The 21,267-nt window shown below is 37.2% G+C and overlaps 1 protein-coding gene across 2 annotated transcripts; it reads right to left on the reverse strand.

Moving 5' to 3' along the window:
- Positions 1 to 3,428: 3,428 nt before the first annotated feature.
- LOC126631820 (probable ubiquitin-like-specific protease 2B) lies at positions 3,429 to 16,562 on the reverse strand. 2 transcript variants are annotated; one of them, XM_050301975.1, is made up of 16 exons: positions 16,273 to 16,562; positions 14,816 to 15,150; positions 14,626 to 14,713; positions 14,469 to 14,518; positions 13,786 to 13,980; positions 13,622 to 13,697; positions 12,844 to 12,949; positions 11,492 to 11,548; positions 10,648 to 10,779; positions 9,141 to 9,341; positions 8,997 to 9,052; positions 8,825 to 8,918; positions 8,157 to 8,247; positions 7,226 to 7,345; positions 5,469 to 5,894; positions 3,429 to 4,726 (listed from the first exon to the last, which is right to left on the reverse strand). In XM_050301975.1, the coding sequence occupies exons 1-16, from the start codon at positions 16,412 to 16,414 to the stop codon at positions 3,605 to 3,607; spliced, it is 3,291 nt and encodes a 1,096-aa protein (XP_050157932.1). In that variant the 5' UTR covers positions 16,415 to 16,562; the 3' UTR covers positions 3,429 to 3,604. The 2 variants fall into 2 exon arrangements, with proteins under 2 accessions (XP_050157932.1, XP_050157931.1); XM_050301974.1 differs by having other exon boundaries at positions 11,492 to 11,551.
- Between the last annotated feature and the right edge of the window lie 4,705 nt (positions 16,563 to 21,267).

Genomic DNA, 21,267 nt, shown 5'->3' on the forward strand with positions numbered 1-21,267 from the left:
GTTCACATCTTTCCTAATGCGAAAATAGTTATTTTTAAGAATGTGATTATATAAATGTAAACATAGAACCTTATAGAATATAGAAGTTCTTATCATATTGTGGCTAATTTTGACTATGTTGTCAATAATTTGTCTGTCTATCTCTTCAGTGTAGTCAAGAAGCCCAACTAGTTTATCAGGGAGTATACTCGGCACTTCCTTACTAAAAAAGCCAAGATTATCGGTTAAGACAAAACAGTCGCTTGGACAGCTTTAAAGAAAGGACTGCCAATAGATCATCTACTCCGAGGAGACATTATCATGATTGTGGGCCATGATTTTCCAGGACCGGAGTAAGACGAATCCGAATATGCCAACCTCAGGAGTTTGGTCATGGACTCAACAATCTCCATTAGGAGTTGACTAAATGGATTAGCGATGCCACCGTCATCATGTTCCGGAATCATTGGGTGAAGTTGATGTTCGTCGACTTCGCTAAGATAGACCATTCTTGTACCGCAAGATTCGAGAACCCAATCCAATAAGGAATCAACAGGTTTCCTATAATCTTGGAGTTATTATAATCAAAGGATTGGCATGCGCCGCAAGTAATCAAACTCCCAGGAGGATGCAATATCTACTTCCTAGATATCCTATGGGATTCTGCAGGTTTAATACGGATTCTACTATGCTAAAATGTTATCTCCTCGACTGGTATAAATACACCCTTCTAGGGTTCATCTCTGGTAACGCAATCTATGCATACTTATTCTCTTACCTACTACTTGAGTCTTAATATTGCTTACAACCTTGAGCGCATGGATGGAACTCCGATCACCAAGCGGTGGAACATCACCAAGCTCAGACGATACTATGCCTAACACGTTGCCGTCTACGCGTATACAAGTCCCTGGAGAACTCATTTCTGTATCGCCTCACCATAGGCTATTCATCAAAGAATGGTCCAATGAAAATTTTTTACATTGTACCATCTTTCTTGAACTACACCAATAATTTGGTTCCCTTTTCCGAGAATATGTAGGCAATCCTTTTCGGATTCAATCACACCCCTTTGTCAACATAAGTCTTTTTTCAATAAAAGAATTCTCAGAGTTTTTATTTTTATCTTTATTCTCAGAGTTATGATACGCACTTGTTCGTTCTTTTTTTTTTTTTTTTTTTTTTTGCGGTAGTGAAAATACCTAAAAAGCCCAAATAACACAAAACTTTGAAACTTCGCGTATTGTTCAGTTAGCAATTTGGGAGACTCGAAGCATAACAAGTGTGGTTACGATTAGCGGGTAACGGGCATGGGGACATGTCACATAACCCCTTGATTTGGAACTCCAGTGCACCATCCAACTCTTGAAAAAGATTATGCAACCTGAAGGTTGTGGGTTATGAGTTATAACATTCAAATCTATGCTCTATGCATTCGAGGGAATGAATGTAAAGGCGATCCGAGAATAATCTGAAGGGTGGCTCTGAGTCCCAACCCTGAGTACGATCACTCTTATCCTAAACCAGCGTACTAAGCCAAGTAAGTTTTGCAACACCATATATGTTAAGCAGGTCTGAATGAGGCATTTGGACTAGGAAGTCCTCAAGAGGAATTTTATTCCAATAGAGCTCCGATACACGGAAGTGCCTTAGCCAAGCCAACTAAGTGTAGTCTGGTCGGAAACACTCTGGTCTGGTGCACAGGGTCTGACAAAAGGATTTGAAAAGTGTTTTCAATCCACATGTAGGTGACCAAGTCCCTGACGAACTTTTGTTTAATATTCACTAAGGACAAACCAGCAATCAGGACTGAGTAGGAAACCTTTTCTGAGTTATAGGCATATCTAAAATCCTCTAACCCAAAACAGGGCAAGGTCAACGAACAAGACAACATATTGAGAAAGGAACACTTATTTGACTTTGAACTCTGGAGGTCATTCTGGGTAAGACTTATCACTTTTTCGTCTTTAATTCGACAAATACATTATGAAAAATATATAGTAAAAGGATTTTTCATGGGCATTAGACCCGGTGTCGGAGTAAGGTGGTACTCCTAATCGCAGTGGGAATCTTCATGGATACCAAGTTTGAGAGGTAACATTTTTCCGAATCAATGTTACCTAGGGGGCTTTTGAGCTCTATCTGGGGCCTACAAGCTTGCTCATATTCTATTATATTACATATTACTTCGAAGTTAAATTACTTTGAAGAAATTTGTCGGATTACCAGATTATTCCATGATTGGGAAGCAAGGGATGGAAAAATTTCCAACATTTTATTCAAATAGGATAAATGGCATGAATAAAATTGCAAGTGTTTATAACGTGTAAATACATGTTTGTTATAAAGTCTCATGAACAGGGCAAAAAAGTTATAATTACTTGGGGGAGACAAGCCCTTACACCTAACATGCAAATTTTCATATGGAAGCTATAAAACAGATTTGGCCAGGACCATTAACTCTGATGAAGTTCAGTCGTCGTCAGAAAACGCCAATGAAGTTCAGTCGTTGACAAAGATAAATATGGCTAAGGTTCAAAGAGAGAACTGGGTTTGGAATGTAAGGCATGAAATAGAAAAGGAGGTTTCATGATGAAAACTAAAGGCTAAGCTGGAGGAAAAATCACGGTTACATGTTCATCATTGTTGCCTCTCCTTCTCAATATTCAAGATCGCACAACTGAATCTGGAACGTCAAAAGTTCACAAGAAACGAAGTTGAGACTCCACGCTCTGAAGGAAGAAAACGGTACGTATTCCGACTTATTCTGAAAGGCTTGGTCTCTAAGTAACTACCCATTTTTAAGGGGAACCAGTCATTTTTTATGCCTAGATAGGGGCAATTATGGACCATAATTTTCTAGGGGTGAAGTAAGACGGATCAGAATACGCCTACTTCACAAGTCTGATGACGGACTCAACAGCCTCCATTGCAAAGTTGGCTAAACAGATCAACGATGCCACCATCATCCTGTTCCGGAGTAAGTGGGCAAAGTCTGTCGACCTTGCTGAGATATACCATTTTGTTCCGCAAGATTCGGAAACTAATCCAACAAGGAATCTACAAGTTTCCTATAATCTTGGAGTCCTTACAATCTAAGAATTGGCATGTGATAATCAATCTTAAGAGGATGCAATATTAGATATCCTCTGGGATTCTTTCGATTTAATATGGATTCTACTATCCTAAAAGCTCATCTCTTCCACTAGTAGAAATACACCTTTTAGGGTTTTTATCTGGTTACGCAATATCTACATACTTGTTCTCTTGCCTATTGCTTGAGTTTAATATTGCTTACTAACTTGACTGTCAAAGAGCCTTTAACCGGTTCATCCCCTCCCGGTCCTAGGCTTACTTGCGGTTGTTTGTTCTTTTACATGTTAACAAGTTTGGGTATAAATTCTACCGGTCACTCTTGAAGATGCAGAGAACCTCACCATTCAGCAAGATTAAATCAAAGCTTTTTTTTTCAGACGAATAAATTCACTAACATTTTAGATCAAAAGCGTCATATTACCTAACTGTTCAACTCTAAATACATCCCACATACCTCATATGGACAGACCATTCAAGTCAAATAACTATCAAAATACTTGCAAAAAGAGAATTGGTGGCCTCACGACTTTCAGTCTTCAACAAGGCTTCTTGTGACACATTTATCCCCTTCAACTGGAGGTGTAAGCCGCAGCCTTTTTGCAGCGCGTTGCTCTAGCGACTCGGGTATCAGACCATCGTCAGGCGTTGGTCCATCGGAAATTTGAACATCATCATAACATGAGACTGTCCTGTTGTCTACCATATCGGAGTCTTGATCCATTTGTACATCGGGATTTTCTTGGCACGAGGGAATTGGAGCCGCTTCCTGCACCATACCATGGTGTTCAGAAGCTCCATTTCTGTTGCCATCTTGCACCTTATCATGGTCCTGAAAGCCTCCATTTTCGTTGCCATCCTGCACCTCATCATGGTCTTCAGAAGCTCCATTTTCGTAGCCATCAAGCACCTTATCATGGTCTTGAGAGCCTCCAATTTCGTTGCCATCCTGCACCTTATCATGGTCTTGAGAAGCTCCATTTACGTTGACAGCATGCACCTTATCATGGTCTTGAAAACCTGTAGTTTTGTTGCCATGATGCAATCTATCATGGTCTTGAGAACCTCTATTTTCATTGGCATCCAGCACTATATCATGGTCTTGGGAACCTCCATTTTTGCCATCACGCACCTTACCATGGTCTTCAGAACCTCCATTTTTGTTGCCATCATGCACCTTATAATGGTCTTGACAACTTCCGTTGCCATCATGGAAAGCATCATGGTCTTGAGAATCTCCATTTTCATTCCAGTCATGCACATGATCTTGAGAACCTTCTAATTCTATAATGGAAGCGTCCTGCATCTTGCTTGGAGCAGAAACAAGGACATCTATTAAACATGTGACGTTTTCCACAAAATGAGAATGGTTTACATCCATTTCTTCTTTCTGACTCGAACCCAAACCTTCCCCAACTGAATGGTTCTCAATGACCGCTATATATTCAGATTGGTCAGAGACACACATTGATAGTTTAGGGGATGAATCAGTGTTTCCATTTTCCGCTTGCGCCAAGTTAAAGTCAGTCTCAACGCCATAAGCTCTTGATGTATGCTCAATGTCACAAGTTTGAGATGTAATTCCAGTTATTTGCTGAAAACCAGAGTCTCCTGTAGGCATAAAAGCGAACTGCTCTCCAGTTTTGGTGTCGTCCTGTAATGAAACAAAAGGTAAGTGCAAGTATTGTGCTCTCTTAAACGAAACTACGTAAAATGATCCATTTATAATACATTTTTTGTCCTATATAGTTCTCTGCCCATAAAGGAACCACCCCCCCAAAAAAAAACAAAAAAAAAAAAGGGTGTACCAGCCTGCATCACAGGTCTACATAAATCTGCGACTTTTAAATAATGATAGAAATGATTCTCAAAGCATTTACTGGCTAAAAGAAAATTAAAATGAGAGATTGAATTGAAAATCGGTGAGTAATGGTTTTTGAACTTGTGACAATGTGGACCAATAGTCCATTTGGGTAACTCCATTAGAACTTCCCTACCTTAATTGCACTTTAAATGTTTTAGTTTGAAGGGAAATTTTAACGAAGTTACCCAAAAGGACCATTGCTCCACGTTGTAACATGTTTAGGGACAAATACAAACAGATTTTTAGTTTGGGGACCAAAGCTCCAATTAGGGACCAATACTCCAATTTCTCTTTTAAAAAAAAAGGACTATCCTTTAAAAGTAATTTTTAAGCAAAACGTAAAAACAGAACCTATAACATGGCCCTTCCAATACCTCTCTCCCAAACACACACATGAACTAAAAAGCAACACCCAAAAGAACTCCAAAACAGCGCAAAAGCCAACATTAATCATGCTCATGCTTTTCAATCCCAACTATCTAATAGTAAGAACGAATATTGTTCCCAACAGAACAAGAATAAATAATGTTACCTCCATCGGTGATATAGCTCCATTAAGACGGTAAAAAGATGATTTTTGGTCAAATGATTGATATTCTCCATAGAGTGAGCCGGGGGTGGCTCCTGGCTCTAAAAGTTCCTGGAGAACCAAGCCTGCATCATTAACACACTCAGAACTCCTTAGAGAAGATGAGGATAATAGAGTGATTTCAATTCCCTGGCCTGCTTGAGAACTTGACATATTTTCTTGGCAAGCTACAGCAGGACCACATCTTCCTGAAAAAGACTGCACACCAGTTTCATGCTTGTTACATTCTGGAAACTTAGCCTGGTCTTCATCACTGGAAGCTGCTGAAGAGAGTCCCCGACAACGATCTTCAAGTAGCTCAAAAATTAACCTTTGAATAAGGGTACGCTTGAGAGATGCCTCGGACGGAAGAAACCAATTTGCATTAAGCTGGCAACAGAAATTGTGATTATGCATAACAAAAATTTGAAACATAAAGCTTGCAATTAAATTACAGGAGGATCATAATTAAAAGGAAACAAGAAATAATGGGGAAAAGGTACGAGTTTTATGCACAGAAACCCCATTTAAAGTCCCAACATTTGTATCTAAAATCTGATTCTGTCCCAATTCATTGTTAGGCAACAGAACTGAAAGACTTTCTATTTGAGAAAAAGAAAATCCTAGAATCTTCAGATGTGATGCATGCTAGAAACTGTAAATCAACATACTAACATAGATACGCATACAGAAGTATTCTAACACTTCGCATTAAGGACTTTTGAGAATTCAAATATCCAATAAGTAATTGTTGATATGTTTTAACGTTTCATCCATCAATTAATAGGAAAACATGCAATGCTTAAAGTATGATATCTTAGTTGGGTTTTCATGCAGCAGTTAATAGAAAGCAATGTTTTAAAAAACTAGTATTGAGACTAGCCTAAGCGATTTCATGGGTGGGGTTATCAAGAAAACGCCTCTGCCCAGCGGAAGTGGGTTATAGACTACCCTAGGCGCCACCTGGGAGTTTGAATTTTTTATTTTTTTTAAAAGCCCAAACCCAAAACGACGTCATTTTGGGCAGGTTTTTTTTATAAAATTCATGCTAATTTTATGTTTCTTAGTTTCTAATAGTTTATTATGACTTTATGATGCGAATTAGAGAAATAATAATAATAGTCAAATATTTGATTGCTTGCCATGCTTGCTTGATTGTTTTACAAAGTATTATATTTTATATATAGGAAGTATTATAATAATTTTAGGTAACGTGAGGCGATAGCCTTACGCCTATCGCCTAGGCAAGGCTATCCATGAAACGCCTTGGCTTCGCCCCTTCACCTTTGCCTTTTAAAACATTGAGAGAAAGTAAGTGCTCTCCTTTAAACCATGACATTTACATCCAATGACTTTGAATGTGCTATGTTTCCTCTTAAATTGCTCGGTGATTGGACACTCCTCCATATATATGTTATAAAGTAATAATACAAACGAACAAGAGAAGAACAATACTTGATTTTCACCCCAATGGCTTCAATCAAGCATTCACAAGCATCACCCTAATTTATAAACACTGTAATTATGTTTTCAATAAGAAAAAACAAAAGTATGAACACAACCAGGTGGTGGGCAGTACAATTTAGAAGTTAAAGATGTTAGGGCTGCGTATCAGATATATAAAATTCACATGCCACATCAAGGATTTCAACAAGGTAAACGGTAGAATTTAAAGACTTAGTGAAACTAAGGAAAAACAAAAGACAAAGTAGACCACTTACAAAGTTGGAAAACTTGGTTATTTTGAAAGGGCTGAAATGAACAGGAGCTTCTGCCAAAAAGAGCTCCAAATAGTGGAGTAAAAACAGGCCACAATCGAACGAATTTTCCTGTTGCGGTAGCTAATAAGAACACGTACCAGTGTCAGAAGTTCTAACATTTTACCATCAGGAAAAACTATTCAACACTTCTTTATCTAAAACCACAAAAAAAATGAGGGAGCGAAAGATAAAACTTTATAGTGACAAAAATATGTCATGTAATTGTACAAAGAGAGCATACATCTATTGCAGGAGCTCAAAGACAGAATGATCACAAATGAAGATGCACATGTGCAAGCTATTCCATTGAATCCATTCATCTGATATATATTTATAAAAGATTTAGGCCAAAAGGGAAAGAACATTTTAGTAGTTTTTATAGTTACAAAACAATCAATTTGCCGTACTGCATCTAGAACTTAACCTATAATGACTTAGTGCATATCTTGAATACCAGACTATCATACTAATTCGACCCCGTAAATATAAAAGACAATCTTAATATCCACAAATTTCTTTGTATATTCTTCTTTTTATATTAAAAAAAAAGGTGGTTTCAAGATAGTAATGCCCTTCACTTAGAAAACAACTTCCATGGAACGAGTACACCGCCACCTGGCGTCCCGTGCCAATGAAGCAAGGACATTTGGACAAAAATTTACCCAAGTAGTAGCAGTTTTTATTAAGACAAGAAGGGTAGCATTTATATATGATACTTCAAATTATCTCTACCCCACAGTGTCCTATGAAATCATTCTTCCATGTGGCCTATGAAATCACAAGGGTAGTAAGCATACACAACAATATGATCATAAGAATACAATATGCCCATATAATACAGATTTTTATTGTTTCCCCTCTCTAAAACTGTTACATACGACTGGAGCAATACCTCAAGTGAGACAAATCGCAGGTTGTGAAACTTTGATGAGATTTCTTCAGATGTCTCCTTTTTCCTTTCTTTCCACTCTTCCCACAGATAACTATCATTTCAAGATCAAACTTTGATGTCACAATTTAGAATATCTAAGTTCTGAAGTTGTATTAAAGAGTGCATATGCCATTCAAAACCCCCAAGTACTGAGTACCCTATTCCAAGATCAAACCATCAAACACAAACATAAAATATCCCATATTATCCCATAAAGGTCGTACCCAGTGCACAAGGCTCCCGCTTTACGCAAGGTCTGGGAGAGGTGAATGTCGGCTAGCCTTACCCCCATTTTATGGAGAGGCTGCTCCCAAGTCTCGAACCCGAGACCTACCGCTCATGGACGAAGGCACTTGCCATCGCACCAAGTGCGACCTCTATCCCATATTATCCCATAAAATAGAAAAATATGTCTACTGACTTGAGAATTGTCCAAGTGTCTCCTTCCCCCTCCCAACAAAAAAAAAGAAACTTCAACCTAACCTAATGCTTGTATTAATATCCAATGGTTATATCGCAATAGCCAGACTGTTACTAATATCATCAAGTTTTCATAAAAAGAACATCAAGAGTCGAGCATGAGCGATTAGAAGTAATAAAAAAAATTAACTTTAACAGCTAATAGATACCTTTGAATTAGATTTTTCAGACCCGTATGACTTCCTTTGATAGAATCCATGTGTAAAATACAAGGTACTTTACGTGAATTTCCTGATTCTCCATCTGAACATGGAAAAAGTATATAAATGACAGGATGAAGAAGAGATGAGATGCACATTGCGCAATCAAGGAGAAACTTACCATTATGTTTAGGCACTTCACCAAGATGGCATATGACTATTAGGCTCCAGTGTAGACTGACAATTAAAGCACAAAAGCTACGTATCAGCACCCCAGTAAATTGAGCTTATTACAAAGGCAAAAAGTTTGGTCAAAGGATCATACTTGAAGTTTATAGGAATGAAGATGTAATCCCTTTCAAATAAATCCACTTTCCTCGTCCATTTACGAACTCGTTGAAAAGCAGCTCTGCCATCGGAAACACTGGATGGATCTTTGTCCAGGTCAGCCAGCTTCCGAAAGAAAAAACTATTGAAAAAGTGGAACCTATGCCTTTTCTCAGGCTGAATCTGATTCTTCAGATACCTGTCAATAGAGTATATTTTAACAGGTGAATTATAAAATTTTCAAAACCTACAATCACATTAAGTGCTAATAAAGGCAATAGCAATTAGCATTAGCCTTGTCGGAGGTTAGCATCATCTTTTGGTAATTAACAAATATTATTTATTACATTTTCAAACGCTGTCTCAAACTTCAAAGGATTAGTATTTCAATGATCTTATATCATTACATGATGTACTCTCATTATCATGTCTTTAAATTCATTAGCAGTTCATAAATTGAAGAATCGTCCAAATTAACAGTTTCTCAACGCTTTCATCTACGATTTCGGTGATTATATATCAACTTACTTGAAATATATTATTTATTTATATACTCAGGTAAAAAAAGGTCTAGCAATTTAAAAGTTCCTAAAACACAAGCCCAAGGGTTTCGTTGAGGATAGTGAGGATATTGATGGTAGAGAAGATTGATCCAGTGTAGGACTAACCAGATGAAAGAATGACAAAGTAAAGATAAATTTGGGAAATTACGGGCCAGTTTGATAACCATTTCATTTTTTGTTTATAGGATTCATATTTTCTTCATAAAGATAGAGGAAATCTCTATGGAGGAACGAGGAATAAAGAAGGATGGATGAAGGGTAGAGGAAAAAGTAAGTAGCAATAATTAGAAAAGAAAACCTACTTAAAATTGTTTTCAGTTTTCGGTTTTTGATTTGTGTACTTTGTTCCACTTTTTTCCAACCATCCTTCCTCCAGCTTTGCTCTTACCATTTTTCCCCTGTATTTCACCTATATTCCTAACAAATAAAAAAAGAAAACTAAAACCTGAAAATAAAAATGTTATCAAACGGGCCAAGTTGCTCAACTTTGTAAAATTGCTGACCCCTAACAACGAAATGATTATTAGTATGTGATTATTGGTACTTTTTTATATTAAGGTATGCAAGAGTCACTTGAACACATATAAATACGAAATTAGCTTTATTTATTAGTAAAATCATGAATTTATCAGTGGTTACATTTTCCCTTTTGAATGATTAAGAAGAACTAAGCAATTAAAAAAAAATCTATACAAAACAATGTACTTTAATGGACACACTTGGTTCTCATATCTCCTGTTTGAGACCAAGGAAAGGGATGTTACCTCCCAACATTTTTAATTTCTTTTGACCTTAAAACTCTTATTAATAAAACTGACAAAACCAAGTCCCAGATAATGATAGCTGTGCATAATGGAACTAAGTATTTAGAATCCCAAAACATGCAAGTCTTTAATATAAAGAGTATAAATTATGCATGTGAGGTTATCCACGCAAGCTTACTTGATATAGAAGTCAATAATTGTATCATTAATAAATGTCTCTGGCTGTAAGAGATCAACATCTCTCTTGCTGATGGAAACAGCATCTGAGTCCCCTTTCGGATATACAACATCTTCAAAAGGCTCATCAAAACTGTATAGCATCTCAAATATGTTTAGAAAACATCATAAAACAACACTGAGAAAGAAATAGAAACTGAACTGTAAACCAAATCAATCATGTTCATTTTCATAGAACCAAACAAGTATTCTACCATTTGGTATATTACTAAGCAACATAAACACAAACAGTTTCGACCAGAGCCAAACTCCCTAAATACTTAATAGTTTTACGGGCAATAACAAAGGGACCACATAAATTGATTCTGCGTCTCTTTAAATTGATCCTTCTTCCGTTTGTTGTATGAGTTAAAGAGAAATGGAAAAACTAAATGACTGTTTAGCCGATGATGGATTTTGGGCCACAGGTATGAGTTAAGCAAAAAAAGCATACGTCCACATTACATACAGAAATAATTTAATAATTCTTTACACTTGAAAAACAAATCCCATAAATTCAAAGTGATCAAGAAAGCCTTACAAATGGATTATGTGATACCGAGGAACAAAGAGTTCAAAACCTTATCCAATCCTCACCATTTAAGAGAGAAAAGAAAAAAAAATACTAGAAAGCGTAACAACTGTAAACAACTAAAGAACTCAAAATGACAGAACAAAGAATCTGAAAACAAAGAAAGGAAAAGGAAGGTTAAGGAAACATCATTTAACTACTAATAATACAGAAAGGAATATAATTTGTGTCATCATAGTTACAGAGAAAAGGAACTAGGACCACTTTAACTCACTTCGGAAAATGATGCCTCTGCCCAATTGAATCGTCCTCATCTGTTTCCATGCCCATGCTACTTGTATCAAAATGGGAAAAAATATAAATTTAAGATTGTGCAGTACTACTGAAGTAAAATGAATTGATACAACAATACACCATACACAGAACTAGTACATATTTACAGTTGTGGCAAATAATTCACCAAGGAAAAATACATTGTGAATCCAAACAATTACCTTGCATTTCTAAGCTAGATATATGTGAATGAACTAACAAAAATGTACGATTGAACCATTCCTTTTTTATTCTTTTCAAAAGTATGGTCGAACCATTCTAATTTGCAAACCACTAAAAACACACGCAATACTTATCACCACAGCAGTACATCATCCCTGTAAAGAGGAAAACCAACTGGACACTATGCCCGGCCCACAGCAACACAGCAGCATGGTTGAACAGATACCGTATAAATTAAATGCATACAAACTCAGCACTAATATAAATAGAGAACATAGCTATAAACCAAGAGCCTTAAAACTAATAGATTTAATGTTTACTGGGTTTTTTCAGCACCAATTCTTATAATAAAAACGCAAGCTGGATGGTTCACTTCACACTATTACTTCGAAGTTCTAAATTCAAGAGTGGACATCAGATGTCTCTCACAGCAATCCCTTTTGCTACTGAACTATGTATCCCCTTAAATCTGTCATTGTAATCCCCCAAAATGCCATTTAGTTCATTTCATCCTAACACTAAGCCTTTGAAAACACAAAAAAGGAATTTATGATCTTGATGAGATTGAATTTCATTGCACTGACAAAGTGTAATTCTTAAAACAGATTAAATTGACCATTTCTTGGATATTTAGATAAGTTGTCTCTAATTTGTGTATGTTTGTGGCTATACTTTTGTCAATGTTGGTACAAATGAGAGTAAAGAGAAAATATGGAACTTTAAATCTAGTTAAGACTATAAAAAGCATATCCAACGTATTAAATTACAGTAATCAAACATCATGTGCAGAATTGAAAGCCTGAAACTAGGATTCCTAAACACATAATATCCTAGTCTATCTGAAGTAATGAAAGCATAGTGTCCAATGCTGTTCCTTTTATAAAATTATTAAATATTGCTTTTCTACACAAAAAGAAAAAGGAATTACCAAAAAGAAACATGTTGTCATTTCATTTCCAACATTCAACACAAATATAATTACAGTCATACACCACATAATTAGATAGAAAAAGAAGTAGTATTATTAAGAGTATAGGCCATCAAATTATACAGCTACTTGGCATAAAGCTTTGAACATCAAGAAATACAAATTACATTTTGTATTAACCAATGAAACATAAACAAACTTACTCATGCAAAACCCATGAATTGATATATTTTGCATTCAAAGACATTATCCTTTGTTGTTGCTCGAACCAGTTGGGTTCAACACTTGCAATCTTCAACTCTTCAGTGCCTAGGAGAAGTTTAGGTAGCAGATAATGCCAGAAAAAAAAAAGAGAGAAGCCACACTCAGCTTAAGAGTTTCAAGTCCCAAAAGGAAAATAAAACTAGTTGGGACAGAATTTAACCCACACACTGTTCAAAAAAAGGATTAAAAATCTAGAACTTTATTTTCTTTTCTGAATTACAAAGAAGCACAGATTCTCATATGACACATACTACTTGCTAAAAGTAATCTGCAGTGTTGAAAGATGCCTCATTAATACTTGGATTACAAAGTACTGGTCTATTTTACTTATAACACTTGGGTCACAAATATTTTCCAGTCACACATATGACTACATAGAGTGTGTCCTCACCATAAGACTTTCTATATAATGTATACACAACCTTTAACCAGAAACCCTCTTTATCAGTGTCCTAGCTTCATAGCTCAAACATCATAGAATGAGATCTGGGAGCTTGCATAGAACCAGAGTGAAAATTGACCAAACTTTTTCAGAAGGGTCACATTAGTTTTGACAAGTGAACAGCAAGTTAAATAATCTACCCATAAAAAATCTGGTGGAATTTCAAGAAAGAGAAGTCTCCCAAAATACCCAAAATACACTTGCAGCACCAATCTCACTAAATGAATGCAAAAACCAACAAAAAGAAAAGAGCTTGCTAGTAAAAGTGCACTGACCAGAAGTACTGGGTGCACCATCATCTTCCGTGGCATTCTTTGATACAACACGAAGTTTTATCATGACAAATTCAACCTGAATGCCAGTATAATAAACTGTACATATTCAATACCAAGTATATATAGTAATTGGTGACATCCAATAGGAGAGTTTCAGGACTCACTTTTTGAAACCACTGACACTCTACATCAATGAGATCACCGACTTCCCATTCAAAACTAAAGGTTCCAGGGCGTTCGGATGTTGAACCACTGATTTTGATGCAACCGGGAGAAAAGGTTAACTGAGGTTCTGTACAATAACTATCCCGATATATAACATAATCAGGATAAAGAACAACCGTCATATTTATATTATCCTGCAGATTATGCAACAGTATGAAAGTCACAATTAAAAACCTTCTAAAAGTGGATTAACAAAATATTAAAAAATCTGCAAAAAAATGGTATAGAAAACTTATTTAGAAGGTAAGTAACATTATATTTGCTTATTTATTTTGCTGCATTACACTTATTCAAAGAATAGATAGTCTCCCTCACCAAAACATGCCCTGATGGTGCATACTGGGTTACCTTACACATCCCTTTAATAGCTCACCAAATATTCTTTGTATTTGTGACATGAAACAAAAAAGTACCCAATACTCACCTAAACTACCCATTACACTACTCAGAATATGAATATCCCACAAACAACCCCACTTTCTTTCTTGACACTTATTTTGTTTAACCATCAACATGCACTTTCACTTCTTTATTTTTTCTATTTTTGTAACCCCAAATATGTAGTTATGCAAGGAGCAATCTCACATGTATTGGACGGCTAATAAAAGAGAAAAGAGATTACCATTTCCAAATCACCAGAGCAATGATACGGTTTATATGTACCCAAAGAATCTGAAAGTGAACAACAAATAATAGTAAGAACACCAAGATGCACGACAGAAATGACTAGGGAAGGCACAAACTAAAGATTAGCAGTCCTCCAATTAACAAGGAAATACCGTCATCCTCTTCAATTTCAGAAGCAGGACTTGATGGAGAGTCACTCGAGCTTTCATCAGCATCTAAAATCACATCAACTGGGTCATTCTGAAAAAAAAAATAACACAAAAAAAATTCAGAAAGCATAATTTTGATAGTTAATCTCTCCATTAAGGATATACTTCAGCAGGTATATGACAGTTGACGTACACTGGACGGAGACACCTCAAGGGCAGAGTGTAACTGGCTTTTCCATGACGATGATGACATAGCATTTGAACCTCTTCTCTCTGGCTCAGAAACAGGACTTCTGGATCCATGACTATCTAATTTGGAATCAGAGTGTTGTTCATGACTCAAACATTTGAATTGTGGTGCAGCATCCAATTCCATATACTCTATCTTGGTAGCAAGGCTCTCTTCAATTGTTCCCACGGGGGAATATGAAATGGCATTATCACAACAATGATCTTGGTCAACTGAATCAACATCTACACAAGGTATGCTGCCAATATCTTTTGATTCAAGTTTGGCTCCCTGCGCAACTAGAAACATATTTAGATGAATTAGTATACTTTATAGCTGACACTGATGACACACATAAACCATTTTCATTTTTTAGCTAACAGAGAAAAAGAAATATAAACACCAACAACAACGTATCAACAAGATTCAGGGCAACATCTTGCTACTAACAACCACATTGTTCATGAAAGGGTGCAAAAGGGAGATATAAATGTGCAGTACATTCCAACTGATGACAAGTTGCAGAGATTCTGACAAAAGGGGTTCATAGTCCTGTATTTTTTAAACACTGTTCCAATCTCAAACTGGGATTCTGCAGTTGAGATTGAGGGGGAGTGTTGACAGATGTCAGAAGATTAGTGGCTGGATTAGCACATCAACCAAAACCGGAATAACCAACAAGTAAATCAGCATTTTTACAAAAAGGTGCGAAACCATTGTAAACAGGGGATTGGAATGCAGATTTGACATACAAACGGGACCTAACAACAATGTTACATATTTACCAGATCATGCAAAATACGGAACTGTAAGTAGCCTACTGCATACAAAGTGATTATTAATGGTCAAAGGTTACCATATATAAAACTAGGATTACTGGAAGATCCGTCTGTAAATACCCAGTTCTTTCAAACATTTATCCAACTCCACCAAAAAATCTCTACCTCTTTCTACGATATGATAACCTCAATTTACAGATTAGACAATGCAGTTAACTAAGAAATCAACCGCCAAATTATTAAAATTTTCACCATACAAAGATAATTTTTAGTATGAGACAGTAAACAGATCCCTCATTTTAGTACAAATTTGTTATAAAAACAATAAACCTGAAGAACAATTAACCAGGAACTCAAAAAAACTACTTAATCCTATACGAACGATTAGCTTATCGATAAAGATCAACTCCAAACAGGACAAATTTCCATCATAGCTCAAAGCTAGCATAGTAACAATTCCCAACGATCGATTATCATAGCAGCAAGTGCCAAAGTTGTAATTCGAAGCATTAACATAAAAATTCAGACAAAATTATTGAACTTTTATTCATTTCACACCAGATTATTTTCCCCACAGATTCTCGGCAACCAAACACAGAAGTCTAGCTTACATATTTTAGACATTGCGGAAAGCAAACGTACCATTCTGGAGAAAATCGTACTTGAAATTCGGATTCGTATCGAACCTAGGGTTTTTTAACTTGCCAAAATATTTCCCCTGGAGCGATTCCGAGTGGTCGTCCTCCTCGCTGAAGTCGAAGACTTCGAGACCGCTAGTCTTCATCGCGAAGGTAACGGGTTTGGAGTGGAAACTCGGGCGAGTCAAAAATTGACTCGGTGAGTGAGCACAGGGGGTTGCGAAACTCGGTCAAATCGGAGAGAGAGCAGTGCGAGAGAGCTGAAGACGAGGGGTTCTGTCGTTGCTTTAAATTTGTAGGTAACCAGCCAATCAGAGACAACTTCCTTCTCTTTTCATTTTTCTTTTACAATTTTCTATAATTTTTTAGAAATAAATAAATAAATAAAAGAGTAAATTACACAGTAACCCCTTAGGTTTGAGGTCTTGCACAAACTCATACAACATCTTTAAAACATTTCACTTTCATACCTCACGTACCATTTTATTTCAAAATAATACGTCTGTTAGTTTTTTCATCTATTAATTTGTTAAGTGCTGATGTGGCTGCGATGTGGCTACCACGTGGCTGCCAAATGTGTGTCACATGGCAAAAAAAAAATTAATTTTTTTTAAAAAACCTAAAAAATAAAAAAAACTGAAATGATAACCCCACCCCCGTAACCCCCCCCCACCCCAAAACCAGAAACCCAAAACAATCCCCAACCCACAACCCTCCCTTCCCAGATCCCCATTCCTGCAACCAGTTCGTCTTCTCCTCGCACCCACATTCACCCTCCCTCCCCATTCTCCTTCCCTTTCTCCATCCTCCATGTTCATCTTATTCCCCCGAAACCCCTTCCTACAACCCACAAAAAAAAAAAAACAACCCAGTTCGTCTTCCTCCGCACCCACACCCATCCTCGCACCTGATTTCACCTCACGAACCCGGCGATGGCAGCGTAGACACGATCTGGGTTTTTTTTTTTTCTTCCCTTTCTTTTCTGGGTTGCAGGGGGAAAAAGATGAAGATGGGGGAGAAGAGAAGAGCTGGGGGATATGGGTTTAGGGGTTACGATGAGAAGAGAGGAGGATGAGGGAAGGTTTCAGTTTTTTTTTTTTTTTTTTCTTTCTGGGTTGCAGGGAAGAAGATGAAGATGGGGATATGGCTTTTGGGGTTGCAGGGAGAAGAGAGGAGGATGAGGGAAGGTTTCAGTTTTTTTTTTTTAATTTTTTTTTTTTAGAAGATTTAGGTTTTTTGAAAAAAAAGTAAAAAAATAAAATAAAATTGCCATGTGGCACACATTTGGCAGCCACGTCAGCACTTAACTGATTAATAGATGAAAAAACTAACGGACGTATTATTTTGAAATAAAATGGTACGTAAGGTATGAAAGTGAAATGTTTTAAAGATGTTGTATGAGTTTGTGCAAGATCTCAAACCTAAAGAGTTACTGTGTAATTTACCCTAAACAAAATGTATTTGGGTTGGTGAGTGGTTAAAAGTATTTATTCTTATAGAGTTTTTATCATAAATAGTCTTTGAAATTAACCCACTCATTTAAGGTGGTCTTTAAAATTCAAATTCGATCAATGTAATCTTTTGATATGAATGTTGAAAATCAATATCGTCGTTCCGTTAAATTACTATCAGAACTTCTGTTAGTGGCTAACGTAACGTGGCATATATGTGGGACCTAATCTAATTAAATATTTCCAGCTATTCCAATTGGTTCTCGCTGAACCACATCCACCATTGTGAGGTCTAATTCCTCCCTCCGTCTACAGCCCAGCTGTTGCCATGTCCACGAAGTCGAGCCCAGTCATAGTGTTGTTAGGATCGCCCGAGATTGAGTCAGCACCCTACTTCACTGCACCCTTCCTCCCTCCCTGGACCCTTCCTCTCTCCCTGCAAATCCAAATCTATACATCCTTCCTTCCTTCCTCCCTGCAAATCCAAATCCTTGGACCCTTCCTCCCTCCCTCCCTTCTAAACCAAATCCCTGCAAATCGAATTCCAAATTCCTGCAAATCCAAGCCGCCACCACCATCTTTTAAATAAATTTAAAAATGAAAAAAAAAAAGAACATAGGAGATTGGACGATCTCTTTTCCCTCCAACCCAATCCGATAATCCCTTCCACACACCACCTTGATGTCCTAATTAGTGATTACTCCCTCTGATCCTGCGTTTTTTTGTCTTTGGAAGAACCAAAACATGCAAGAAACCAACCCACGATTTCGACCTCTCTTTTCCCCTCCTCTTGGTCTCTCAAAGATCGTGTCTTTCTACAAAACATGGTGGGAAAGATGGTGGCTTGGTGCTTGGTTTAGGTGCTCACAGGTCACAGCCTTTCACGAAGCTTTTTTTTTAAATTTATTTGTTATTATTTTTAGAATAGAAAAAAAAATTTAATTTTTTTAATTTATGTGGGACCGATACGTGACACACCCCGACCTAGATCGAGGCATGCTTGTCATCACATGAGGGTGACGTAGCCATATGCGCAATGCGGAAGAATAATAATGTAAAGAATTGAGAATAAATAAAAACCAAACTAACTAAAACACTAGATAAGAATAAGTGCAGGACGAAATTAAGTGTGACTAAACATAATCAGAGCGTAGGTATCTTAGGTGCAGTCCAGCAGGACAAATACTAATTATACAATACCAAAGATGGTCCTACATTAGTGATAATCTTTCAGAGCTGCCGTGAATTCCTCGTAAGCCACCAACGAGCACTCATACCTAAAACCTGGAGGGGCACAAAGCAAAAAGTGTGAGTGGGCAAAAACAAAGCTTTTCAAAACCATTTCACTATCAAAGTAGTAACCCCTTGTCGTAAAACTTGTATAATTCCCAGAAAATAGCATACACGATTATATCTCAAAATCATATTCAACATAGCAAATCCATCGAATATACCATGTCAAATCTCAAAAAGAAAATAAGTAAGCCATGTGAAATAAATCAATATGAAATAGTATGCAGACCGAAGTCACATAACGTGACATGTCCGGCTAGATCTATAACTCATCAACTAGTTCTTTGCACACAAGTCGGAACCACCTAAAGTGGTATGTACAACCAGCTAGGTGTAAATAAGTACACTCAAGTGCTACGGTCACGTGAAGGCTGTGCGAAGTATCGCAAGTCATCTACGAGTCGGAACCACCTAAAGTTGTCTGTACGGCAGGCTAGCACCTGCCTTGGATCCAAGGTGAGCGTGTGGTGTAGGAGGTGAACGATCATGTGAAGGTTAGGCCCTGTCCTCGTGCAGAGTACTAACACCAGGGTGCAGGATAATAAGCTCGAAATATATCTCAGCACTATTATACTCACTACCATCAATATACTCACCTGAAGCTTACCTGAGCGTCCACATCGTCGAGCAACAATATATATATATATATATATATATATATATATATATATATATATATAACCATACTAATGCACAATTAAACATAGAGAGCATTTGACATGACATTTCAAAGTATCAAACCATTTAATTAAGTTTTCTGGGAAAATACCAAGTGTGTGTGTGTGTGTGTGTGTGTGTGTGTGTGTGTGTACTGAAAACCAAAAGCCCACTCACTGATATGTGGAAGAGTCGTAACCCCTGAGCCTTGCTTGACTGCGCTCGTCCTCAAGATAAGTCTCACCTATATGCGAAACAACTATTTAAACGTTATTTTTAAGCACATAATCAAAACTAGGTAATAACTTCTCATATGTTGCTCAATTGGGGTATTTGAATATACTACTGTGGCCTACTCAACCTCAAGAACATCCCCATATTTTTAGAAAAAATTTCTGATGTCCCACACGCCCTCACGCGCCGGCCAAGGCACAACCAGACGCGCCGCCCATGTGCAGGCACGTGCCTGGCACACTGACGGATTCCCTAACAACGTTAGAGAATATTCCGTTAAATAAAAGCATATGCAGTTATTTTTACATAACGCCGTTAGTCGCTGTTAGGAATATTCCGTCAAAGTTGACAGAATATTTGTCTTCTTCTCTGGTGAATCACCAGATTCCGTCGCAGTCACAGGAAACTGGGAAAAACTTCAAACCATCATTTCTCACTCATAACTCAATCGAAATTCATGAAACTTATACAAAAATGAAGCTTAGGACAAAAGGAACAAGTTTTTACCACTTAATAGTCCTAAAACAAATGGAAAGTCGCTAGAAAATCCTTCGATATTCCGGTCACTCCTGCAACTCGCCAAACCTGAGCTTCCCGACGTTCAAAACCTTCCAAAATTCTTCTTTGAGCTTCATGAAGAAGTCCTAAGGCTCACTAAAACCTTAAAACTCGATGAAACCTCCGCGATCACGACGAAATCAATGTGCACCTCATCGGGGTTTTTGGTTCTCGGGTTTTTTAGGGCCTCACGTCCAACCAAAACTACAACTCGACTCTTGAGCTTGAAAGAAGCACGAAAATAACATCCACAACCTTGATCCGTGAGAGATGACGAGAGTTGAAGGCTTATCGGTACAATTGTACGGACGAATGGAAAAATCCGAGAGGGATGAGAGAGAGAGAGACTACGGGAGAGTGAAGGTGTGTGTGTGGTCCAACTTTGGGCTACCAAACAAAAACAAATAAAACTAAAATCTAATTGGGTCCAAAAAGTTAGGAAAAACATGACATGGTCCAAATCCTTAGCCCGTTTACACATACACAACCACTAAACACTCAAGGGCATAACCGCCACTTCACGCTATCAAGGATAAAATAATATACATTCGAGATGGGCTATCACAACCTACCCCCTTAAGAAAATTTTGTCCCCGAAATTCCATACAATAATGTACAACCACTAATAACCATAAAATAAACGTGGATACATTTCCTTCATATGGTCATCCGTCTCCCATGTAGCTTCCTCCACTGAATGATTTCTCCACAAAACTTTCACTAAACGCACGGTCTTATTCCTCAAAACCTTATCTTTCCAATCCAAAATCATCACTGGCTCCTCATCATAAGTCAAATTTGAATTA

The sequence above is a fragment of the Malus sylvestris genome, chromosome 8, assembly GCF_916048215.2.
Source record: "Malus sylvestris chromosome 8, drMalSylv7.2, whole genome shotgun sequence".
Classification (NCBI taxonomy): Eukaryota; Viridiplantae; Streptophyta; class Magnoliopsida; order Rosales; family Rosaceae; genus Malus; species Malus sylvestris.